The sequence below is a fragment of the Haemaphysalis longicornis genome, unplaced genomic scaffold (genome assembly GCF_048455015.1).
Source record: "Haemaphysalis longicornis isolate Haplotype H1 unplaced genomic scaffold, Haemaphysalis longicornis Haplotype H1 scaffold_279, whole genome shotgun sequence".
Taxonomy (NCBI): Eukaryota; Metazoa; Arthropoda; class Arachnida; order Ixodida; family Ixodidae; genus Haemaphysalis; species Haemaphysalis longicornis.
Genome location: NW_027526328.1, coordinates 96846 through 123774, shown reverse-complemented (window position 1 = coordinate 123774; position 26929 = coordinate 96846). Strand labels below are relative to the sequence as shown.

The 26929-nt window shown below is 48.6% G+C and overlaps 1 protein-coding gene across 1 annotated transcript in view; it reads right to left on the bottom strand.

Moving 5' to 3' along the window:
* Positions 1 to 205: 205 nt before the first annotated feature.
* LOC144172952 (26S proteasome regulatory subunit 6B-like) overlaps positions 206 to 26929 on the bottom strand; it is a 30668-nt gene continuing 3944 nt past the window's right edge. The window contains exons 3-7 of the mRNA XM_077701547.1: positions 23940 to 24477; positions 21335 to 21502; positions 17045 to 17121; positions 6989 to 7213; positions 206 to 395 (exon numbers count right to left, since the gene is read on the bottom strand). Coding sequence (XP_077557673.1) covers positions 282 to 395; positions 6989 to 7213; positions 17045 to 17121; positions 21335 to 21502; positions 23940 to 24477 — 1122 coding nt within the window. The 3' untranslated portion in view covers positions 206 to 281. The remainder of the gene's footprint in view (positions 396 to 6988; positions 7214 to 17044; positions 17122 to 21334; positions 21503 to 23939; positions 24478 to 26929) is intronic.

Below are 26929 nucleotides of genomic sequence, written 5' to 3'. Positions count from 1 at the left end.
TGGCAATGTTGTGGAAAATGTCCGAAAAATCGAACTTTTCGCTTTATTTTGCCCGAAATATCTGTTGTTCATGTACATTACTCCTATGGGACAACTTGCGGTTCCTCTGGAAAGTCCGGAATATCCAGCAAGTCCGATTTTTCGGAGTCCGAAAAAACGGTCCGAAAACGCTGCATGAAGACTAGAAGGAAGCAGAGCACAACAGTTTCTTGTTCATTCGCCCCGCCCCAGCAGCATTTATTGGAAAACCTTTTTTTACACGAAACGAGGTCGGTGACCGACTACTTGTAGAACTCGTGCTCTGACTCATCCTTCTTGATGTTGTTCTTGTAGCCCTTCTCAAAGTCCTTGGCCAGCACCACGTACCGGTTCTCCCGAACAGCATGCATCCCGGCCTGCACAAGCACAAAGCAAACAGGGGCAGGAATTTTACAAAATGCTTGTAAAGACTACAGCCAAACCTCGTTATAGCAAACACTGATATAGCAAACTAAGTATGAACTTGCTCCATTTCTATGACACTTATTCTTCTTATAACGAAACTGAAACCGCGAGAGCTGCAAGGGATATCGGCAATAACGAAGAAATATTCGGTCCGCATGAGGCTCGAAAATCGAAAGCTGCTCGGAAATTAGAAGACAACACAACAATTTTTCAATAGTTCATAATACTAAGAAGTCGTAAAGCCCTTTCGTGCGCGGACACTGGAAAACTTCATCCTGCAGTACTGTGAAAAGCCGCCATGCGAAGACCACATCTTTCTTCAAATACAATGGAATCTCGATGATACGATTCTGGGTGATATGAATTTCGGGATGATACGAATTCCTGATAAGTCCCGGCGAAATTGCATTGTTTGCAATGGGAAAAATTTCGGCTCTTGCGAACAGACGTGCGCGGCCCGACAGATGATACAAGCAAGCCGGAGAGGTGCCCGACTGCTGAGTCAGCAAGCAATGGCGACGTACAGGCTCCTTTCTCCTCTTTGTCGCTCTTTCTCCAGGAACGGCCGCGCTGTTTTCTGCTCGCGAAAACGCGCCACGCACTCTACAGGCGCGCTGACGCCGCCGCGAAACCGCCCGCACGCTGCGCGGGGCGTGGCCGGCTGCGGGCGACAACATGGCGGCGGCTTCGGGCACGAGGTGGTGCAGGGCGCTCGAGCGACCACTTCTAACCGCTCTTTAAAATTCCGCTCAAAGCACACACGAAGTTGCTTGTGCAGTAAATGGGTGAAAACGGTGCTATAAAACATCATCCGCTTATGAAAGTGCCTATGAAAGTGAAAGCGCCCATGAAAAATCTGCGGGAGGGCGGGAGACAGTCGGCGGAGCCAGCCAGCTGTTTCGAGCGCTTCGAAGCTGCCGCCATGAGATGCCATAGCCTATGGAGGTGCACGCCTCCCCATCAGCAAAAGTCGTCAGGCTCCTCCCACTGCCATGTGCGTGGCACGTCATTTTCTGACCAAGGGACAGGCAACCGTTAAGCACGAATCCCGTGCCAAAACGCGCCATGCGGTTTACACCTTGACTGTTGTGCCATGTAGTGAGCTTGGGCACCATGAGTGAGGAGACGAAAGTCCAGAAAGGACCGCTCGGCGACATGGAGGTTGGAAAAAGGCAGAAAAATATCGCGGATTTCTTTACGCGAAAGTAAGAAAAGAAATAAACGAAAACTTTTTGGTCTGTGTTGGTTCATACGAACTTCGCATGATACGAATATTTTTCGCGGTCCCGCAAGATTCGTATCATCGAGATTCTACTGTAAATAAGAACGCTGGCCTGTTTTGTCAAACAAGTATGTTCTGTTGTAATTTAACGTTGCCATGTTCCGGTACATTTAGTTTGAAATGCCACAGGGAGGCAGGTATGGATTATGAACAGGGTGCCATCCTCAAGGTTCATACACGCTTCAAAGGCAAAAATTCAAGGATTTTCAAGGACTTTCAAGGACCAATAAATACATTTTCAAGGACCCCGCCTAATGGTTTATCTGGGATTATTTATAATATAACTTTTTCAACACAATTCAAAAGTTGTTTATTGCACAATACCTAAGAACATTAGTAAGTACTAACGAGTTGTTGAATCTCGATGATACGATTCTGGGTGATATGAATTTCGGGATAATGATTTATTTTTTTTTTTGTTGGTGTTTAGAAGTAGTTTTTCTTTCTTTGTTTTTCCTGTTTTTCTCAGGTGGTTTTATTTCACAGTACATGCAATGTTTCTTGTATCACATGCTTTGTCAGCAAGGGTGTCAGCTAAGATATTAAATAAACAACTGTTGCCCTCACGTTGTCAATCTCATCTTCGAGAATACATCTTTTTGTCTGCTTGTTTTCACGAGCTGCTCTTTTTCTGAGATTCAACATTTTGGAACATTTATTTGTTTCGATATAAGTCATAATTAGTGCATTCAACAAGCAAGACGACGCAAGTCGCATTTCTATATCTCCCACTGAGCGGACCAAAAATATCATGGCAGATTGTATCAGGGCAGGTTGAATTCACAAGTTCCTCCTCCTAATATTGCCTCGTTGTCAAAAAAATTCGCTAATTGTGTTGTAACTTTGTGCGATAACACTGAGACTGGATTCTTACAATATTTTTTGCGTTAGTTAAAACTTACAATCCAAGATAAACGCTTTAAGTCCTTGTGAATAGACAGATCCACTGATAATCACCCGTAAAAATCAAGGGTTTTCAAAGACCGCTAAAAAAGTCCAGGACATTCAAGGCCTTGAAATTGACACTTCTAAATTCAAGGGTTTTCAAGGTTTTCAAGGAAATGTGTGAACCTGCATCCTGTTAATGCGTTGTTTGTATTTTTTCTTGCTATGTATTGCCCCCTCCTGCATGGATGGGCCGGCATCTTGGCCTGCAGTATGATCAAATGAAATGATTACCTCGTTTATAGCAGGTTCGAAGCCTAGAGAAATCCGTTTTTGTACCCAGGTTTATTGCACTAGCCAGATTGCCGATTTGTTGCAGCCGATTTTTAGCTCTACTGATACGGCGAATATTGGATATAACGAACTAATTTACTGCGCTGGAACTACTTCGTTATAACGAGGTTCGACTGTACTAGCTTTGTGACAAGCTCCGAGCCGACTACATTGCAGTCACGACTGAGGTGCTCAAGGTTAAAGTACCGCAGGTGCAAGTTCTTCATTTTGTCGACCATAAAAATTGGGTGCACGTTAGAATGAGAGCCGCATTACGGGCAAGTTTGGCAGCTTTGGCCGAGCGGTGCAGTGTCTCATAAAGCCTTATCTCATTTATCAGAGTGTGCAGCTAGGTTTTCTTATTTCGAGTGTTCACACAGGTTGCTGCTTCACACCTTCTTTACGCTCTCCAGCTGTGTGAAAACTCATTTCGGATAACTCTGTCAGTGCTGCCAAGAAAGCTGGTTTGATGCGAACGTGTGCATGCGAAAGACCGTCAGATCGAAGGTCAGATCTGACAGAGAGATCGGCAGAGCATGGTGAACGGGCATTGCTCTTGTCGCACGCCGTCAGTGCCTCCCATTCCAACCACAAATGGATGGCGTGATTCATGAATGCCGTCGAGCTTCGTGCTCGCATGCATTGGGAGATCCCGAATAAATGGCTGTCGTCCGCCACTACTGTCCACTGTGTTCTCGTATCAGCAAACCTCGCTGGGCTGCCATAAATACAGCGGCCCACGTGGTTAACGCACTGGGAGCTAGTGTTGTGGCCTACACCAGAGAGCCAGCTAGGTCGCCCCATAACAACCCCACAAAGTGCACTATGTATGTCCGGTGCCTAACTTGTTTCAACTTCTTGCACAAAATACATTTTGCGAGTGTGTTCCGTGAGCACTCTTCATATTTAATGAGGGATAATTTCATGCATGTGAGTGCATCGTTTGTTTGCATTTTTGAACTTTGAAATACCTCAAAGATATTCGATTTTCGATGTTCGTAGCTGAACTATTCGTGAACAGTTCGTGAAAATTCGGCTTGCCTAGGTTATTGTGAACCAACCTAGATGGAGCTCTCTAAATGGTATAAAAACATGAATGTGCAAAGCCCTCCTAACAGTGGAAATGGCCAGAACCAAGAAACAAATGTGCACCTAGCCACCTGAACAACTTTTTTTGGCACTCCTGAAAATTTTATGCTCGCACAAAACTAGCCCCAAGTGTATCTCCTCCTCCTTCCCAGTGCTTGCCACTGGACAGAAACTCGGAACGCAATGACCACAAGCAGGATCAGCCATTTCATCAAGCTGTGCTCGCTACTTCCTGCTATAACTGTCTGTGCAGTTAGCAGCTGCAAATGTAGGAATCCACAAGGGTGCAAAAAACGCAGCTGCCACCGAGAGGCTTCGGAAGTGTTCTCAAGGTGGGGGGCTCAAGCCAACCAATAACTAAGGCGTTTTCTTTTTTTTCCCTTGGGCATCTGAAATGTGTAGTTTTTTTTTTGTTTTCAGGGAGGTCTGTCCAGGGGTGAGACAGCTGAATCAGATTTGGGAGCAATTTTTGGAGCCGCGAAATCTCGATTTTGGAGCAGAAGAACGACATTTATTATATCACCTTAGGAGCCAAAAAAAAATCAAATTTTTGGCAACTCACAGGTGAAAAGTGCACTTTTTAATTGGTTTTGAATGTACATAACACTGAAACAGCCTTTCAATAAAGTTTTTTCTACCAGGGTATCACAAGGTACGAACTGCACTACCTTTTTACTAGCCATTTTTGAATTCTTAGGCTCTATGCATAGATAGCGTGGAGTTCCATTGATAATATTGAATTGAAAAACTAAGCGATCGTAAGGCATTTTTATTATCACGTGAATGCCAAAATTTTTATTTCTGTAATCCCATGCAGACTCGTCTTACCGCACAAGTGTAGAGCCACGGCCAAAGCGAGGTCACAGTCGTCGCATCCCACCAGCCCTCCCATTTCAATCCCCAAGGTGCATGTTCACTACAATCGTAATCTGAGTAACGTTGGTATGTTTATCCACTTCCCTTCTTTTGGCAATAAATTTCACTTCAGATAAATGAACAATTATTACTAGCGTGCAATAAAAGCCCGTCCCACTATTGAAGACTGCTTGAACATTTCGCGGCGATGTAGCCTGCGCCGCCACTTCTGCAGCGTCGATCGTCCCATTCCCGTTGCTCGCAAGTCCGCTGGGAAAGGCATCAATAACTCAGTGTTTTATAACACCGCAATGAGTCTGAAATTTCACTTCAAGCACGTACCAGCCTCACACTCAAGGCCGAAACACGGCGAATTCGCGGGCGCCATGTTGTTTTTGATGAGCTCCCGTCTTTTGAGTCGCGCCCCTTCCAGCAACCGATCAAACGAATAAATGTAAACCCAGCCACCCCCATAACTAAAACCAAGGTAGAAATTGGCGAAAAGCGCTCTGCCTGAACCACAAGGAACTGCTTCACCTGGCGGCCATGTTTTCATATCTTCATCACACCAAGGTGGCGGTGCCCAGTAATATCGTTCCGGAGATACGGCGCTCCAAAAATTGCCGTTTTTTCATCAACTTGCACAAGCGGTTTGACGCCTCAGTACACCTAAGCATTTTTTCTACAGGACTTTGCAATGGTTTTCAATGGGAAAATTTTAAGAACGCACAGAATATAACATGTGCAACCCGACATTGTGACTTTCCAAAAAAACTACCTCGGGGACAATTTTAAGCAGGTTTTTTATGGAACGATCAATCAATTAAACCTTTACAAACAGCATCACCTTGGGGGTGCTGGAAAATTATGCCGTCAGTAAGCATTTTTCCGCACTGGAACTGACGGGAGCGTTAAAATCCTTGGCTCTCAGACTGTTTTGGAGCAGTTTGGCGCAATTTTTGTGATTTTCAAGCTTTTGGAGCAGCCTGGCGCAGGAACACAAATTTGTATCAAATCTGCGCAATATGCACAGCTGTCTCACCCCCGCCTGTCCTATAACTTTTCAAACAGAATCTTTAAACAAACAAATTATTTCAGGTAGTAGCCCTGTACTCACTTAAAACATCCTACACACTGTAATAATCAAATTATTTCTTTGGTTCGTGAAAGCAATTGTACACCCAGTGGGACACATGAACTGCACTGCACGCCTTCACACGTGACACAATCGACAGTGAATAAAATTACGGGAAGGAAATCATTTACACATCTTTACAAAGCAGCAAAACTCAAGTAACAGTAATGTGTCAGTAACAAGTTACAAGAAAAAATTAAAGCCGTTCCACTCAATGTGAAAACTGTCGGAAGTGCAGAGCAGGGATTCGCCATAATGGGCTGTAGCGCCGTTATCTGCTCACTGCTACCACCCCATGCAATTCAAATTTCCCGCCTTTGCAGTGCTCGCGGGCGCCCTGCCTGAAACTGCGCCAGCGGGAGTTCTGTTCTCTTTGTACTTGCTTTTCCTCCCGCACGTGCCGGCGTTGCACTGCCACTTTTTTTTCGCTTACTGTTGTAAAAACCAACCCAACGAGCGTTCTGAACTAAATGAACGCGGGCACTGCCGGTTAATTACGTGTATTTTGCCTCAAATGCACCTGCAGTTTTCTTGGCTCAACAGGGAGATGTATGACAAGCGCCAGCGGTTCACTAGTTTTGAACGCTTATGACTATATAACCACTTGGCTTTCGGAGCCTCTGGGTTACGCCGCGATGGCAGCAGCTACGTGTAGCTCTACTTGGGTCCAGCGAGCAAGCTACGACGACAAGGTGAGCCCCTAAAGTGCTCTGCACTTAAAAAACAAACAAGGCGAATTTCGAATTAAGTACCGATTAACCATGGCAAATCGGCCGTACGATCTGGCTAAATGACTCAGTCGCACTGAGCACTGCGCTTTGGATCACTCTTTTGGTTGTGTTTTAGAGCCACGATTTGCCTAATCGTGCCAAGACCAGCTGGGGGCTTTCAAGGCCAGCGTGCACAACTCAGCTGCACACGTCCTTCCAGTTCACGCAGTCAAGGGGAAGAGCGGGGGTGTGTACCTCCTGGCAGATGGCGTTGATGTCGGCACCCGAGATGCGGTCGGGCCGGGCCACGTAGTCCTCAAGGTCCAGCTCGTCGCTCAGGTTCATCTGGCCCGTGATGGTGGAGAAGATGAGCCGCTTTTGCCGCCTGTCCGGCAGCGGGAACTCGATCTTGCGGTCCAGCCGGCCCGGGCGCAGCAACGCTGGGTCCAGGGTGTCCGCACGGTTCGTCGCCATGATCACCTATGCACCCCCAGAATCCAACATCACCATTTGGCCGCTCTCCTGGCAACCCTAACGGTGCGAAAGCTGAATGTGAAGCCAGTTATATCGCTGTCCACACATGCACTCCCCATCATCACCCACTTTCCCACACTCAACATCATCAACACCTGGCTTGTTCTTGCAACCACCAAAGCAAAAAAAGCTGAACGCAGCAAGTACATTGCGGTCACTGCTACAACCCAAAGGTCCCACAAATGCCACCAGTATTGCCAGTAGGGGGCCTCTTAGGGGTGGCATGATAGAACAAGCATAGTCCTCATGTTAAGAAACCTAGCACCTCATGTTAACTACCTAGCATGAACATATCTTTGGACTCTGGGTGCGATCTCTCATGCAACAAGGGACTTCTCAAGAGGATCGAGCCCTGTACAAAGCCCTTGTTATCCCAAAGGTGGAGTTTGCATCGGCAGTATGGAACTGTATGAGTGCGCCGTCATCTTTGCGCTTGGAAAGGGTGCAAAAAGGCATCACTCGCATCTTCTCTCACCCCACACCCCGCACGAAAATTACGCTCGCAACGACATCCTCAAGCGGCTCAACCTGGACGAATTACAATGTAGACGCGCGAACCGCGACTTATTTTTTCAGTTCAAGCGTGTCCACTTTAAATTCAACAGCCCAAAACTAGTGAGCTCTGTAGGGCTAAGGGCGCCAGTGCAAGCACTCCGTCCCCACATGTGCTTGCACTGCCAAGCTTGCACGGCCGACTGGAGATGCTGTCTCCAGTCAGCCGTGTGCAACGTGTGTTCAATGACGATTTTTGTGTATCCTTAGACGTCTCTTCAGGCAATATCAAGTCTTTCAAACGTGCTCTTAAAAATGCAAGTATCCGAAGCTCTTCACGCCCCTTCAGTATAGTATATAAGGGATCCCGAGTTACCAAGATTGTCCGTATATGTGTGTGCGCGTGTGTTCATGAGCGCGCATGTGCTGTCCATACATATCAATGTGCGTTACATACATTTCACGATATCTGTACTCTGCAGTCCAATAAGACCAATTGAGCGTTTGGAACATGAATGTTTGAAGATGCCTGTACCCCGTCTTCGTGCATGCTAATGTACTCGACTGTAATGTTCATATTGTCACGAAGACAACGACGATGCAGTGGTGTTGAATGAGAAACACGTTTATTGGAGCGAACTTGTGCTCCCCTAACAACTCAAAAGAATACAGAGGCGGCGAAGCAGCGGTCAACAAAGTGACTTGCACAGGCGAGTGTCGTCGAATCGAATGCCCCGGCGTCCGCACTGCAGGCTTTTTATCTTTTGGCGCGCGTGGTTCTCGAAACGTCGATTCGCATCGAGAACATAGTAGATCCAAGAAGATTATTCTGGGCTGTTCACGTTAGATCGGAATGCTCTCCCTATCACAACAGATAACACATGCGGCACAGAGAGAAAGAATGGAACACGCGCTTCCCTTGGCGCAGAGATAACACAGACCGGCGCAGCCGGGCGGTAAAAGCAAAACACAAATAAACAAACCCAATGTATGGTTCGCGGCATTACCCCCCCCTCTAAGAGTGCATCGACCCGATGCTAACATAAGCGACAGTCCGAACAAATGAAAATAAAAGTTCGTCATCGTCCGTAGAAAGGTTTTAAGCGAACCACGTGGACGACTTCAGGCCGCGTGCGTCGTCGTGATGTGCCGGAGTCACCATCGGGGATCACTTCGTAGGTAAGTTGGCCAACACGTCGTAGAATCTGGTAGGGTCCGAAATACCGTCGCAGGAGCTTCTCACTGAGTCCGCGTCGTCGGATGGGAGTCCAAACCCACACACGATCCCCTGGTTGGTACTCGGCGTCTCGGCGTCGGAGGTTGTAGCGGCCCGCATCCACCAGCTGCTGGTCCGTTATACGAACTCGAGCGAGCTGGCGGGCCTCCTCCGCACGTTGAAGATATCCGTGGACGTCGGTGTTGAGGTCGTCGTCTTCTACGTGCGGAAGCATGGCGTCGAGCATCGTAGTCGGCCTTCTACCGTAGACAAGCTCGAACGGCGTCAGCTGTGTCGTCTCCTGGATAGCCGTGTTGTACGCAAACGTGACATACGGGAGCACTTCGTCCCAAGTCTTATGTTCAACGTCAACGTACATTGACAGCATATCTGCGATTGTCTTGTTCAGACGTTCTGTTAGTCCGTTCGTTTGGGGGTGGTACGCCGTCGTTCTTCGGTGATCCGTGTTGCTGTAGCGTAATACTCCTTGCATCAGCTCCGCAGTAAATGCCGTTCCGCGGTCTGTGATTAGTACTTCCGGGGCTCCATGTCGCAGCACAACTTGGCTTATAAAGAACTTCGCCACTTCTTGTGCAGTCCCCCTCGGAAGAGCGGCGGTCTCTGCGTAGCGCGTCATGTAGTCTGTCGCTACGACAATCCACTTGTTCTGTGATCGTGACGTAGGGAACGGGCCTAAAAGGTCCATTCCAATCTGTTGAAATGGTCTCGATGGGACGGCGATCGGTTGCAGAAGTCCGGCGGGTCTTGTCGGCGGCGTTTTTCGTCGCTGGCAGTCACGGCAGCTCCGGACGTAGTGGGTGACGTCAGAGGTAAGGCCGGGCCAGTAGTACCTCGCCTTGATTTTTCCAATAGTGCGGGCTGTGCCCAGATGTCCGGAAGACGGGTCGTCGTGGCACGCTTCCAAAATTTCGTCACGAAGGTCCGCGGGGATGACGAGAAGGTAATTCGCTCTTGTTCCGGGGCTGAAATTCTTCTTCACAAGGACGGAGTTTCTCAGGCTGAATGCTGGTAAACTGCGTTTGAAGGTCCTAGGAACGGCAACGTTGCATCCCTCGAGGTACTCGATTATGACGCGTAAGTCGGGGTCGGCACGCTGCTGGGCGGCTAGGTCGCTCTCCGTCACGATCCCGAAGAACGCGCTGTCTTCATCAGAGTCTTGTGGTGGTGGGTCGACGGGGGCGCGGGACAGGCAGTCGGCGTCGGAGTGTTTCCTGCCGGATTTATAAACGACTGTAACGTCGAACTCCTGCAGGCGCAAGCTCCACCGCCCAAGACGGCCAGAGGGGTCCTTCAAATTGGCGAGCCAACACAGCGCATGGTGGTCTGTTACAACCTTGAATGGCCTTCCATACACGTATGGGCGAAATTTTGAAATCGCCCATATAATAGCCAGGCACTCTTTCTCAGAGGCAGAATAGTTTTTCTCCTCCTTCGACAGACCACGGCTAGCATAGGCGATTACCCTTTCGCAGCCGCTTTGCTTTTGGACAAGGACGGCACCCAAGCCTATATCACTGGCGTCCGTATGCATTTCCGTTTCGGCATTTCCGTCGAAATGAGCGAGCACGGGCGGGCTTTGCAGGCGTTTTTGCAGCTCGCCGAATGCTTTTTCTTGGTCGTTTTCCCAGCTGAAAGGGGTGCTATCTTTCGTCAAGCGCGTGAGTGGCTCTGCAATGCGTGCGAAGTTTGCGACGAAGCGCCGGTAGTATGCGCACAGCCCGAGAAATCTCCGCACGCCCTTCTTGTCTTTTGGCCTTGGGAAGTTCGCAATGGCTGAAGTTTTTGCCGGGTCAGGTAGGACTCCCGCGGCGTTGACGACGTGGCCCAAGAACTTGAGTTCCCCGTATGCGAAACGGCACTTTTCAGGCTTCAGCGTCAACCCCGACGTACGAATGGCCTCGAGTACAGACTCCAACCTTGCAAGGTGTTCGTCGAAAGTCCGGGCGAATACCACTACGTCGTCGAGGTATACGAGGCAGGTGTGCCACTTAAGGGGGGACACTGGTCTTAAAACAATTTCTTTTAATTTTCAAGCAACCTTTGTGAAACTTGTCAGTCTTGCTGCTTTTCTCCCACTGATTTCAGATATGCCATTATTTTCTCAGTAGGTCAATTAGTTCCCAAGATAATTAGCACTAATTAGCCATTTTTAGTTAAGCAATAGACAAAACAGTGTTGGTCATAAAACTGTAATCTTTATATTTTCCAATACTATGAACCCTGGTGAGTGCAATAATCGAAGCAGTTTTTTGGTGCATCGCTTGGAACTAATTTTACAGCTCGTTAAACTTTGGTGTTTGAAATGGGCACTCAAAATGGCTCCTTGCCACTGGTGCTACCAAAGTTTAATGAGCTGTAAAATTAGTTCCAAGCGATGCATCAGAAAACTGCTTCGATTATTGCACTCACCAGGGTTCATAGTATTGGAAAATATAAAGATTACAGTTTTATGACCAACACTGTTTTGTCTATTGCTTAACTAAAAATGGCTAATTAGTGCTAATTATCTTGGGAACTAATTGACCTACTGAGAAAATAATGGCATATCTGAAATCAGTGGGAGAAAAGCAGCAAGACTGACAAGTTTCACAAAGTTCACTAGAAAATTAAAAGAGGCTGTTTTAAGACCAGTGTCCCCCCTTAAGGCCAGCTAGCACAGTGTCCATGACTCTTTGAAACGTCGCTGGTGCTGTGCACAGCCCAAACGGCATCACCTTGAACTCGTATAGGCCGTCTGGGGTTATAAATGCAGTCTTCTCTCGGTCTCTCTCGTCCACTTCAATTTGCCAGTAGCCGGTCTTCAGGTCCATCGATGAGAAGTACTTCGCGTGGCAGAGGTGGTCGAGGGCGTCGTCGATTCGGGGGAGGGGGTACACGTCCTTTTTCGTGATTTTGTTCAGTCGCCGGTAGTCAACGCAAAACCTTAATGTGCCGTCTTTTTTCTTTACGAGTACGACGGGCGCAGCCCAGGGGCTTTTCGATGGCTGTATAATGTCATCGCTCAGCATGTCGTCGACTTGAGTCCGGATGGCTTCCCGTTCGTGTGAAGAGACGCGGTACGGTGACTGTCGGGTAGGTCGGGCTCCATCTTCGGTTATTATTCGGTGCTTCGCTAGAGGGGTCTGACGTAGTTTTGCGCTCGACGAAAAACATTCGCTATAGCGACGCAGCAAAGCCAATAATTTGTTCCGTTGTTCTTGCGGTAGCGCCGGATTCACGTCGAATGGCTGCGGGAGCTTGAATGTTTCTATGGGTGTGCGTTTAAAGTCGGCGACTGCGATCACATCACTTGCTTCTTGCGTTTCTTCGAGGAACGCAATTGCAGCTCCCTTGTTTAAATGCTGGTGCTCTTCGGTGAAATTAGTGACCAAAACGTGAGATTGGCGTTGCTTAAAGTGCGCAATGCCTCTTGCGACGGAGACACCGCGGTCGAGAAGCAACCTTCGATCACTCTCTACGATAGCGTCGATGTCAGAAGCAGCATCCTCACAGTAGACGGCGATCATCAAGCTTGCGCGGGGTGGCAGGGTGATGTGATCGTCGGCGATCCTGACAGCAGCACGGTGATCGGGGTTCGGCTGCGGCGTCGTGGAGTGATTGGAGGAAAATGTTATCGACTTGGTCTGCAGATCAATTATTGCGCCGTTGTCCGTCAAAAAGTCCATTCCGAGAATCACGTCGCGGGAGCAGTTAGGCAGAATGACGAATGCCGCAGGGTACGTTGTGCCGTCTATGGTGACGCGCGATGTGCACGTTCCACTTGGCGTCACGAGGTGGCCTCCTGCTGTGCGTATGTGCGGACCGTCCCATCTGGTCATAACTTTCTTCAGTTTAGACGCAAATGGTCCGCTCATTACCGAATAGTCAGCTCCCGTGTCTACGAGGGCGACTACGTCAAAGCCGTCGATGGACACCTTGACGTCAGATGCAGTCGTCCTCGAGTTGCGGGTTCGTCGGGGCGTCGTATCTCTGCTTGTACGTGTTGATGGTCGGGCACTGTGCATCGTCGTTGTCGTCGTCTTCTCAACGGACGTCTTGGTCAGGTCGGGTACGCGTCGCGCCGTGTAGCTGTCGTCGTGTTCAGGAGTCTCGTTAGGGCTAGGTCGGGTCGTCGGGATGAGGGCATGTCGTGAATGATGGTCTTCAGCGAGTCGCTGCGTCGTTGGAGGGTTTTCATTTTTCCGCCGTTGTGCAACTTTACCTCCCAAAGTTGCTGCTTTTAGTTTCCCCCGCGTGGGCTGGGGGACCTTCCACGTGAGAAGTCAGCAGTGCTGCGGCGGTTTGGTGACTGAGACGGGTAGGGCGACGGTGAACGGTTGAAGCGGGCTGGTCCTCGGTTGGTGTTGGAGAGGTATTCTTCGATCTCAGCAGGGCGCTGGCCGTATCGGGGGCGTGGGGCGTCGACGGAGAACCCTCGCAAACCGAGCCTCTTGTAGGGACAGCGACGGTAGATGTGGTCGGCCTCTCCGCAGTGGTAGCACAGCGGGCGATTATCGGGCGTTCGCCACACGTCGGTCTTCCTTGGCGTCTGGTATTGGTCTACAGGGCGTCGGGCGGGCGGCGTTGGACGGCGGTATGGCTCAGCCTCTTGACGACGGGTTGGAGCAGGGCGGGGTTGACGAACAGCCGAGGAGTAGGTCATGGCTTGTGGTTCGCGGGGTGCTTCCGACGGCGTAGAAGTTCCCAGTGCGTTTTGGACTTCTTCTCGGATTACGTCGGTCAGGGAAGCCACTTGAGGTTGCGGCGTCGTTGGAAAAAGCTTCCGAAGCTCCTCCCTGACCACTGCTCGGATGGTCTCTCGCAATGTATCGGAGCTTCCATTTGCAGCACCGATGGTCTCCGAGAACAGCGCGTTGACAGGGCGGTCGTACTGCCTGGTTCGAATTTCTAGCGTCTTCTCCATCGCGGCCGCCTCAGACGCGAATTCGGCCACTGTCTTCGGAGGGTTACGGACTAGACAAGCAAAAAGCTCTTGCTTCACTCCTCGCATTAGAAACCTGAGCTTCTTTTCCTCGGTCATTTCAGGGTCCGCACGACGAAAAAGTCGCTTCATCTCCTCAACGAAAATCACGACTCCTTCGTTGGGGTGCTGCGTTCGAGTTTCAAGCAAAAGCGCAGCTCGCTCTTTTCTCACCACGGTAGTGAAGGTCTTAAGGAACTCCCTCTTGAATTGAGTCCAGTCGGTCAAAGAGCTCTCATGGTTCTCGAACCAAGTTCGAGCAGCATCTTCTAAGTAAAAGAAGACATGCCGGAAAGTTTCTTCATCGTCCCACCTGTTGAAGATGCGGACGCGCTCCAACTTCTCCAACCATTCTTCGGGGTCTTCAGCGGGGGCTCCCCGGAACGATGGCGGTTCTCGGGGCTGCTGCAGGATGATTGGCGACGTTGTTTCTTGCACCATGGTGTTGGTTGCAGCGTTCCTTCTCTTGGGCCCTTCTGGCAGAAGACCGAACTCGGGCGGTAAATCTTGCAGGCGGGGGCTGGCTCTTGTTGGACTGGCTTGGCGGCTTTTCGAGGTTGTAGTGGGCATGAAGGGTGCGTACCCAGCACCTCCACCAGATGTCACGAAGACAACGACGATGCAGTGGTGTTGAATGAGAAACACGTTTATTGGAGCGAACTTGTGCTCCCCTAACAACTCAAAAGAATACAGAGGCGGCGAAGCAGCGGTCAACAAAGTGACTTGCACAGGCGAGTGTCGTCGAATCGAATGCCCCGGCGTCCGCACTGCAGGCTTTTTATCTTTTGGCGCGCGTGGTTCTCGAAACGTCGATTCGCATCGAGAACATAGTAGATCCAAGAAGATTATTCTGGGCTGTTCACGTTAGATCGGAATGCTCTCCCTATCACAACAGATAACACATGCGGCACAGAGAGAAAGAATGGAACACGCGCTTCCCTTGGCGCAGAGATAACACAGACCGGCGCAGCCGGGCGGTAAAAGCAAAACACAAATAAACAAACCCAATGTATGGTTCGCGGCAATATCTTACTCGTGTAATCTGTGTGCTTCGGTGTTTACGTACCGTATTTACTTGACCCGGTGCAAGCGTTCAGGTGTCACCTCGACGAGGGCATCAAGGAAAAGCTTGGCGCTCGCAACACTGACCTTGTTGTGATTCCCGGTGGCATGACATCCCAACTGCAGCTACTGGACGTTTCGCGAAGCCAGTCAAAGACCGGTGCATGAAGCGGTGACCGGTACGGTCAAAGACCGGATTCGGGTGCTCTACACCGAGTGGCTTGTTGGAGATGGCCATGAACTGACGCCAAACAACCGAATCAAGTGCGCTTCTCTGCAAGACTTCACCGGATGGGTGAAGGATGCATGATGCACGATACCGCCTGCCATGGTAAGCAAGGCGTTTAAGAGGTGTGGCATTTTGAATGCTATCGACGGCACTGTAGACGACATGCTTTGGGCCGTTGAGAGTGTGGAGTCGTCCAACAGCGACAATGAGTGATAACTCGCCGCCAGTGCCGCCCAACGGTGCTTCCCCGGACCGTCGTCGTGCTGACTGTCTTGCCGGCGATAACCGGCACATTTCATTTTGTGCCATCTTTGGAATAAACCTTGCTCGTTCTAAGTGAGAAAAAGTTGCATTTTTGTATTTAATAATAAAAGTCTAGTGCATCTTACAATCGAAGACAGCGTTTTTTTTGCGGACCACGAGAAATGGGTGCACGTTACAATCGAGGGCACGTTACATTCGAGTAAATACAACATGTGTGCGCGTGCGTGTGTGTGTGGTGCTACACTGTACTTCGTGATTCACTGCACTTCGCAACCAGTATCCCTACCCCATTGTTTGTTTCTTCTGTCTGTCGCCCTGTACTTCTAGTGCAACAGTCAAGAAAGGCCTAGTGCTGTTGGTGGGCACTCCCAAATAAATAAATAAATAAATAAATTAGTAGCCCACGACTGATCTCACAGAGATTCTTCAGAATGTTAAATTACAAGGAGGCATAATTTTGGCCTACAACATGTCCTCCTTTCGAGCCTGCCCAAGTCTTCACTGTACAGACATTTTCACATTTCCTCTGCATTTTGATACAAGGGCCACTGCAGCAGCAATGTCACAGCAATGGCTGCCCATTGATTGTCAGCACTGGAGGGTAGTTTGGTGCGTTTTTGTAGAATAACTTTAACCATCCGGGTAACAGTGCAATATCGGAACATGGCACTGCGCCAGCCACAGTGCTGGCCGATTAGTGCTATAAGTTGCAAGATTGCCTGACCTAACTATTGTTATACTTCGTTTCATACTAACAAGTAAAACGTTCGGGAAATACCAATATCTGTTTGGCACAAGCGAAAGTGAATCTCTCGCACTACAGCACAACCCTGATCACGCTACTTTCTCAGGGCTGTGCAAGAACATCGTATGATCGAGGTGAGAAATCTTTTTGAGACAATCTCAAATTGCAACAAACTAAAATGCTAATCGCTTATCTATTACCATACAATGTTTTTTCATTTCAATCAGACAAGTGGCAAAAGTTTTGGTTTCAGTAGTCTGTACTTGAGGCCACCCCTTCAGCTAGGATTGATCCAATCCAATCCAACCACAATGTGTATTTCCATTTTCATATGAGCCGTCGTATGAAGCGAATTGCGAGTACTCATGTGTTTCATAACTGATATATAAATTGAATTGCTCCAACGGAGACTTTGCCAGGACCACAGTGAAAAATAAATGAGAGCCCCTTTTATAATTCCTCTTTAATCAAATGCTCAGCAATAGCCACTCCGCGCCACCTGTTCCCTCGAATTCTAAATTGTCTGTTCTGGGAAAAGAGCTTAATGGGTTGATGCGGGCACAGAAGCTGCACAGACACAAAAACTGTGACTTACGTCCACCAATAACACCTTGCTAAGACAAACAGGCCCTGCCCCAAGCTTGAATGATGCTAAGCAATCACACAGAGGCAAAGACACCCCCGATACCGTCCAAGCCTGAAGCAACCCTTTGCTTCCTTCCTCTCAGGTAGGTGGCAGAAAGAATGGCTCTCGGGTATTCGTCCCAGTTGCCAGAGTGCATACCCACCTTGACGTTTGTGGTCTGGTCAAAGCCGTCCATCTGGTTGAGCAGCTCCAGCAGGATTCGCTGCACCTCTCGATCCGCTGTGGGAGTATCCACACACACTGTAGTCAGCGCACCACAGCAGAGCAAAAACCTCCCCAGCATGCCTACCGCTCAGATGCCTTTGCCTACCACGCAGGCACGCCTACCACTCCCCAGCATGCCTACCACCCAAACAGTGGTTCTCCCCACCTCTACACCCTGTTCATTTTTTCTTTCTTAAGGGGATTTTGGCGTTACCCCCTTTGGAGGATGCCTGTTGTCATTATAGCAGGTAACAGCAGGACACCAACTCAATTGGGCAAAACAGGTTTTCGCCTTAATACCTTCTCTCTAAAATGGGAAAAATGCCCTTTTTTTCTGGCCTCTGGTAAAGTTTTCTCTACACAAGACTCAAAAATATACAAGGCACACAAAAGTGAAGCTTAATAAATGTGTTTTTCCCTGATGTAATGGAAAAAAAACAGAAAACTGAAGAGTGGAAATGCACAAATTCAAAATCCGTAACTATTTCTAGCACGTAAAAAAGGCCTGGTGCGGTTTTCAAACCTGCATTTTAAGGTATCAATAGATGGCAATCAATGTTCTATCGGCAGCAGTTTAAAAAGAGCTAGAATACCTTATCTCTCCCATGTATCCAGGTCACAAGAACAAAAAAAAAAAAAAAAAAGGCATGAGCCCTTCCACTCCAGGAAGGTGATCTACAGCGGAGCTGGTTCGCGTGCAGCATAGCCGTGAAATTAGTTTAGGTTAAAGGTATGAGCAAATTTTGTTTCTCTTGACTATCGACGGCAGTCATCCCCAAACATGACACATAAATACAGTCTACGCTCGTTATAGCGGATCCGGCAACAACGGACTTCCGGTTACAACAGACCATTTCTATTGGTTTGTTTGGTCCACGTGCACTTTAAATGAAGTCCACTCCGCTCATAACGGACCCGGCTAGAGCAGACTATCGGCCACAACAGACTAAATTTCGGGTGGAAATTGTTTCGACTGAATGTTTATAGAAGACTTTTGCGGGGCCGGCACCCAATACCGTATTTACTCGCATAATCCTCGCACTTTTTTTTTCGGAAAAGTCAATGCGAAGTTAGTGGTGCGAGAATTATGCGGGGAAAAAAATGCGGTGCACAGTGTTGCCAATTTGCCTTCTGCCAACCCTGCTAAATGTAGCGGTCGTTTTTTGTATATGTAAGCTAAGTGTTGCCAACAGCAGCTATTTCTTTTTATTTTATAATTTACAACGTAAACAGTATCCCGTCGATCAGCGATCATGAAATTGCCGCCTTTGCTTTCTGGCGCGCGCCCTATCTCGTCGTCGTCATGTGCGTGCCCTACTTGTGAAGCTCGACAGTAACGCACGTTGAAGTCGGTGACGCCGAAGTGCCTGCCTGCGGCGCGGTTGCCGTGTTCGATCGCGTACTCTATCGCTTTCAATTTGAAAGCGGCAGTGTAGCTGGCGCTCTTCCCCATGGCGACTAGTCTAGTTGCGCGCACGCGAAACCGACTCAAGTATAGTGCGAGTAGCGTGTTAGGGCAGTTAGGGCGCCTCACAGAACAGGGAGGGGCGCCTGGATGGCCTTGGGTACACAGCGCTCTCCGCCGAACGGAGAGGCGGCGGGGGAGGGCGCGCGTTGGAGAGTGCGTGCACCATGCGGGTTTCGCGAGCGGGCAACTTTCGCCGCTGCAAAGTTGGGGGTGCGAGGATTATGCGAGGAACCAAAAAATCCAAGTTTTGGTGGCTCACATTAGGGGTGCGAGGATTACGCGAGTGCGAGGATTACGCGAGTAAATACGGTATGTTTTTTCTTCCTTTAGTTTGGCAAGAAAACTATTATGTCTGGCAACATTGTTGGCAGTTGGGTCATTGGCGCAGCCAAGCCAAGCCAGTGGCATTTTTTTCTTTTTTGTGTGTGACCAGCGGCATGAGCAGCAGGGTAGCTGATTTCACTGTTGGATAAATTAAGCATAATTAACGCTGTCGAACTTGGGGAAAAACAGGCCGACATCACCAGAAGTACAGGCCTATTTATAAGCAGACTGTCCACTCGATCGTCAAGAACAAGGCCACTGCCGATAAATGAGACTCCGATGAGATTGAACAACAGCGCTATTGAATTCGCAAAGTGGTCCAGTTGAGTCTGCCCTATGTCAGTTTTTTTTCATGTAATAAAGAACTCGGGTTCAGTGGAGTTCGGTCTTTATTATTCTCACGCATGCATCGTTCCCGTTCAGTTAAGTGAAAAAGGCAAGAAATGCCTCAAGTATGGGGGTTGCTCCCCATCCATTGTGTGCAATCTGTCGGTGGCCGTGCGCAGTCCAACTGGTCTAACTTTTGATTTCACAGCCATCCATCAGATTATTTCGTATCAGCTGTTTCATGAACAGACTAAAATCATAAGAAATATGGCAGCTGCCTGGGGCGAACGTCAGGCAGCGATCTGATTTGTTGAATAAACGGTTTCGGGAAATTCTGCCTCGTGACGAAGGGATTTAAAAGTGCCTAGCTGATTCTCATTGCCACAATTGATTTTTTGTAGCTGGTTAATAAGTGCTCCTTGTATTCTTGCTTTATTCGCTCAGCTTATCATGTATCTTATCTTTACACACTTGATTGCATGCGCTAGGCCTTTTCCAAGTGCCGGTGCTAAGCTTTGGAAACGGTCTTTAGGCAAATGTTTGCCCTCGCGTGAACACTGTGCAGAGGTGTTGCAGGCATGTAGAAAGAACAAAGTGTCATCTATATTATGCATATTCAATACTGTTCAAAGTACCACATTTTGCGCTTATAACCCCCCCCCCCCCCCCTCCCGGCCTCTGGTCGGATACTGCATACTTCGGCTACAGCGGACATTTTTTTCCGGATTAAGAGGGTCCGTTGTAACGAGCATAGACTGTACTCGCACATGCTTTTATTACGATTCTACTAATCCTGAAAATGGTGCCTATAGATAATTAATCCACCCAATGTGCATACCCCAGTGATCCGACGTACAAGTTTGAGGTCTGAGTCACGCTTTGATCTTGCAAGCGATGTTAATCACTCACTAGCTATTTCAAGATGCATATCCAAGTGACGAGACATATAAGCTTGCGGTACAAATCATGTTCTCAACTGCGTGTGACTTTAGTGGGGGCCACGTGCTAAAAGCACACGCACTGGGGTGTTTGTTTTCCTACACCTCATGCATAAAGGGGAAATGCAGACAAAACACAAGTTTGGTTCATTCGAAAGGTTGCCTTGTTAGAAATGTACTGACACCCGTTTTAACACACACTTCGCTCAAATAAGTTGCATAATTAAGAAAAAAGGGAATGGCCATGCGACCCACTAGCTCATTTTCTGTAACAGAACCTATGATGTCATATCTGCCAGCTCTGCGATTGGCTGATGACAGCAAAAGTAAACGCATGTTAAGCAGGGCTAAAAGCTTGCAGAACAAGCTATTTGCATTTAAATGTAATGCATATTCATCCTACAGCAGTAAGAATGGTGGGGTAAGCAATGCAGGTCACAAAAATACACGTAAAGATAGAAGTACCGATGCATGCTGCTGTTGGTACTGGGTGTACTATGATTTTTTTTAGCTGCACTGCAGTTCGCCACTTAAATACACGACACTGGCCGATTGTCATAAGCAACATTGTCCCACATGATCCTGTATGTCGAGCATACTCCATGTTTCACGAAATGATTACCTTCTACCGTAACAAAAACAAGCCAGGCGCAAATACGGTAAAAAATAAAGCAATAGCGGACAACGGTTTGCGGCTCAGTATGTAGTGCCATCTGAGAGGACTGGCGGCAAGCAAGGCTGCAGAGTGGGATGACACACTGGAAGTTCGCTTGAATACCCGCCCCTGTGACTTCATTGCTGACATTCCGAAAACACACGATTTGGCGGGAGAACAAAAATTTTAACCTAAACTGATTCTCAGTGAATATGGCATCGTTTGCTGCCATGCAAACGCAAGGGGGCACTGTAAAACATGAAATCTTTCGAATGAAACAAACTTGTATTTTGTCTGCATAACCCCTTTAAAAACACCTTTTCCCTCAGGAGGCTTTGTGAAAAATACACGGAACCCTGGTCACACAACTTAACGCAGACACAAGCCACCTGCTGCGCCATGCCAGACTCGCAGACCACCCTTTAGTTGCAGTAACAACACGGTACGGCGCACAGGAATTGCCACTTGCAGTGGGGAAAAACAAGAGGAAAAGGGTCAGGTGCCCCCTCAATGCACCTCCCGTCTGTGCGTCGAAGCGCTTGGTGGCGATGGCGTCGATCTCGTCGATGAAGATGATGGCGGGCGCGTTTTCCTTGGCCAGCCGGAAGACGTCCCTCACCATGCGGGGCCCCTCGCCCAGGTACTTTTGCACAAACTCTGAGCCCACCACTCGGATGAAGGCGGCTGCAAGAGGGGAGAAAGGCACCCTGTCAGTTTCAAGCCGCATACGCTCTGATATCGGATGGATGCATGACATAATCATTCCCAGCCAGCTAGAATTGAGCGCAAAGAGATACGTAGTTGCACTGCACAGAATTTGAAAAAGACTGGCACTGGGTTCGCCAACTCAAATCTTGCACCACATGCCGCGGTGATTCAGTGGCTAAGGCGTTCTGCTGCTGAGCACAAGGTGTGGGTTCGATTCCCGGCCGTGGTGGACGCTTTTCTGATAGAGGCGAAAAGCAAAAACACCTCTGTGTTCGAGATTTCAGCACCTGTTAAAGATCCCCAAGTGGCCAAATTAATCCAGAGCCCTCCACTACGACGCGCGCCTCATCGCCTGCGTTGCATCAGCGCGTTAAACCCTACAATCAATCAAATCATCAAATCTTGCACCACTCATCACTCCGGAGCGAAAATCCAATTATGGAACAAGTCCAAAGTAATGCCAAGGCATCATTCAGCTGAAAATTGTTCACCTAAACCAGGGTGCTCTCTTACAGGTGCAGCCTACAATTGTGGGCTGTTGCTGTTGCTGGCCAGAAGACCAGGATTAACTTGAGTGTGCTGTACTAACAGAGACGCACAGGAAGGGAAGCGCAAGCTGCTTTTGCAGATAATGGGTGCTGTCAGTGAGAAAATAACTGCTACCAGCCACTAGCGGTGTGTAAAAAAAAAAAAAAAAAAAAGCTGTGGTTGATTCCTCTGTCATAGGAATCGGTAAAACACGAAAGTGAAATGTGCAGCGAAATCTGCTGCTGAGCATGATTTGCGAGTCGGCGGCTGTCTTGTGGGTGTGCTTGGCGAGCGACGTCCTACTGGTGGGTCGTTTCGGCAAAGGTGTACTGGCGTCATTTCCGTGACGGATATGACGTCGGAGAAATCTTGGGGTACCGCAGCACAAAACACTTTCGTGTTAAAATATAAAACCCGAAAACGAACAGCCCGATGTAAAGCATACTCTTTAGTTTATGCAGGGGTGCACTCTTTACAGGCCGCTTGCTTCGTTGTACTGGTGTCAATTCCGTGACGGATATAATGTAAGTGAAATCTTCGTGAATCCCGGGATAAAACACTTTCGTGTTAAAAGAAAAGAAAAATGAGGCAGAGCTGGTACAACCTAAAATAAAACTGGAATGTTTCAGATGGCGCCGAGATATGTCGAACATGAGTCTGCTTGCTTGAGTCAGTTCAGCACGTGGTTGGGCCTGTTGCGGACCGTTCATCTTTGCACATCAAGCAGCATCAAAGAGATGAGAAATAAAGGTTGGAATGAGGTGGTGAAGTGGCGTAAAAGGTGGGAAAAACGCCAGTTTATCGCTTCCAGCATCCGTCGTATGAAGTTGACAGTGTGTCCTCGAGCGATGTATAATCGGGGTTTTTAATGCACTGTTTCTATGGGGAGTTTGCTGAGACGGCGGTGTTCGGTTCTGTTGTAGCAAGCAGGTCGTTGTAAAACTGGAGGACGTGTAATTGGGGTTCCACTGTATTATGGCAGTTGTGCACCCCCCCTCCTAAGTAATCCCCTTTCATTGACTTTTAAGGGTGAAACAATTGGTGATGATGGCAGGACCTCCATTTTGAATACAAAATTCAAGGACATAACATGCTCAAGCTCGCAACATAGTATCGATTGCACTTCTGACATCGGTATTACATATAACGAGATGCTGTGTGTAATGCATTCATAGCCAAAAACTAGGTGCGCCATTTCCATAGCCTCTCACTTGCTGGGAACAGTATGAAGCACGTACCTGCAATCATAAAACTGAGCCCCAGCGAACTACCTAAAGTGTAACCACAAGACCAAAGGTAGGCAGACTCTTGAATGCATCCCAAACATGTGTCAATTTTTGTAGAAAAACAAAAATGAAAATTTACCCCATGAGCCTCGTGCAATAAACCGTGCCCAGCTGTTTTCCCATTATACGGCCTCTTGGGTACATTGACTTCCACTAAACCATTTAAAAAACCATAAACACTTCCAACGATGTCCTCACTCCAACCCCCCCAGAGCAGACGGTTCTCTCTCTCTCAGACAACTGAGCCCCACACAGTAGCTAATGTGCAGCCACCCGCAGGGATTCAGGGAATGAACAAGAGGGGCAGTAAATCCTACCAAGCCGTTTTCCACATTTTCAGACTTCCTAGACACACCAATTTCCAATAAAACCACTCAAGCAATCATGAACAAATGCTCCATGCACTGCCTCTGATTGATTGTACGCTTTAACGTGCCAACGCGACGCAGGCGATGAGGCGGGGCATAGTGGAGGGTTCCGGATTAATTTTGACCACCTGGGAATCTTTAACGACACACTGCCTTTGAGCCAGCCACCAGAGCAGAGGGTTTTCTTTCAATGGGCAGCAAAGGGAAAAGCAAGCACACAGCGGTGCCCACCGGTGGTGTGGTGGGCGACGGCCTTGGCCAGCATGGTCTTGCCGCAGCCGGGCGGCCCGTACATGAGCACCCCACGGGGCGGGTCGATGCCGATCTGCCGGTACAGCTCGAAGTGGGTCAGGGGCAGCTCGACGGCCTCGCGGATCTCCTGCTTCTGGATGTCGAGGCCCCCGATGTCGGCGTAGCGCACGTCGGGCTTCTCGTCGGCGCGCAGCATGGCGATGGACGAGTCGGCCTCGGGCGGCAGCACGTCCACCAGCGCGTTGCTGTGCTTGTGCAGCGCCACCGAGGCTGAGGGCCGCAGCAGCTCGCGGTCCAGCGTGGACAGGATGCGCACGTAGTAGTTGGAGCCCGTGGTGGAGCCCACAATGCCCGTGTGCGGGTCCACGGCCTCCAGGAACTGGCCGATGACCAGGGGCACGCTCTGGATGCGCTTGACCTCCTCCTGCGCGTGCAGGTACTCCTTCTTCAGGTTGCGCTGCTCGTCCTTGATGTACTCCTCCTGCACCGCCAGGAACTCCAGCTGTCGCTCCAGCTTCTGCAGACCAGGACCAGGACAGGGCAGGGTCAGTGCAACTTCCTCCCCCACGCAAATTTTGAATGGTCTTTGTTATTTCCTCACATTACTTCTGCCTGCTAACAAAATGACCTTCTGATCATGCTACCTTAGCGTTGCAGTGATTGCTTTAGAACAATACAACTCGTCTCTCCCTATTGAATTGTCCACCCTTAAAAAAGTACTGACATGAAATTTCAAAGCCGAGATAACTATGTAAAAGGCTTCCTTTGTACATGAAGATATCTCCCAGCAAGTTTCAACAGTAACCGTTCAGTAAACATATTTTAAATCCATTTTAACCTTTACGCACATGAGGAAGCTCAGAACGGATACCCTTTCACAATCGTCATCAGCATGACACCATCTGCTCCTCCTGGCCCCAAACTGCCAACGTGAGAGTCCCCATGACATTGCCAACGTGCTGGCTGCGGTTGGCGTGCACTGATCTGGCGTCTGTACCACATCATAGTTTTGGGACTAATGTCATGCTGCCTGGGCACGTGGATATGGTGGAGACCACAGCCGGTCCGAACGCACACATGTGCTCGCCCAGAATTCCAGACTGGCAGTGGTGCGACAAGAACAGTGACGTCATGAGCGCCCTCCTGTCATGGCGGCCGCCTCGGTGTTCATTTTGTCGAAACCGAAGCTGACACAAATAAACGAGACTGTAAATAAATTATTTACGCTGCTACCGACCGTCTGATTGTATGATTAGTGGGCTGGTAGGCACCCGTAACAGCGAAAAAAACCTAACATGAAAATTTCATGTCAGTACTCCTTTAACGTCCCCGCCACGTTGCATTCGGCCGCTACTTAATGCAGGCGTCAACAGATGGCGCCACCATCCTGTCTGCCCCAATTTACTAGAGATATGGCATCCCCATTGTAGCTGAGTGCTGCCGTGGCAGCTGGGTGCCTCCTGAGGTAAACAAGTCTTGCTGCCAACATTCGCCTAACTGGTCTGCTCACTTGGCTCCGCCGCTCCATGTTAGGCCTAAACATCACACTCCATTAACAAGGTGCAGAACCGTTTCTGCTTAGGGACAGTCCCTGCACTGAGCAGATCTCTAACTGGTTCAAGATGTGCAACCATCGAACTCACCTACTAACTAGAACTCCTACTCGCTTGTTGGTACCACATTTAGGCTTAGGCACAATGGTTGGTATGGAAAATAGGCCACAGCGTTCTGCTGTTCTTTAGCCGAATCAGGAGCAACATCCGCGAACCAACCTGTGCTGTGCACGATTTTGGGTTACTTACTGTTCTTGTATGTTGCGAAACTGCTATTACCATTACTAAATTTAGAAACGGAAGTTGCAACATTTTTCCAATTAAAGGAGTCATGCAGAGAAAATACAAGTTTGTTTTATTCGAAAGATTTTGTGTTTTATAGTGCGCCTAGCACATGTCTGGCAGCAAACAATGCTGTATTCACTGAGAAATTAATCAATTTAAGCTAAAATTTTAATTATCCTGCCAAATCGTGTTTTCGTGACATCTGCCATGAAGTCTCAAGGGCAGGTATTCAAAAAATGTTACAGTGCGTCATTAGGCTCTGCAGCCGTGCTTACCGCAAGTCCTCCCAGATGGCGCTACCATACTCAGCTGCGGACCGTTGTCCGCCGTTCCTTTTCTTTTGACCGTATTTGCACCTGGCTTGTTTTTGTTACGGTAGAAAGTAATCATTTTTTGAAGCATGGGGTATGCTCGATAAACACGGTCACGTAAGACAATGTCACGCCAATCGGCCAGTGTCGTGTAAGAAAACTCCAAAGCGGCGGACTGCTGTACAGCTAAAACAAGCACAGTGCGGCCAGTACCAGCAGCAGTGCGCATCGGTACTTCTATGATTTTGTGTATTTTCGTAAACTTCATTTTTGCCCCACCATTCTTACTGCTGTAAAATGAATATGCATTACATTTAGGCGCAAATAGCACGTTCGGCAAGCTTATAAGCCCTGCCTAATCTGCATTTCCTTTTGCTGCCATCAGCCAATCGCAGAGCTGGCAGATATGGCGTCATAGGTTCTGTTGCGGGAAATGGGCTAGTGGGTCGCATGGCCATTCCCTTTTTTTTGTAATTACATTGCTTACTTAAGCGAAGTGCATGTTAAAAGTGGTGTCAGTATGATTCTAACGAGGCAATCTTTCGAATGAACCAAACTTGTGTTTTGTCTGCATGGCCCCTTTAAAGTGCAGTCATTCATAAACACTGCAAGGTGGAAGGCTTGTGACATATCAACTGCTGCACAGTACAAGCTTTGAATCTGTTTCCTAGAGACCGTCAGCTGTAGCATGCCACAACCTTTGCCGATAGTCCTAAATCTGTAAGGTAAAGGCTGCCCTGTTATGCAGTTGATCCCGGATATATCGAACTCCAAGGGGATCGCAAATAAGTTCGATACATCGATAATTCGATATATAAAA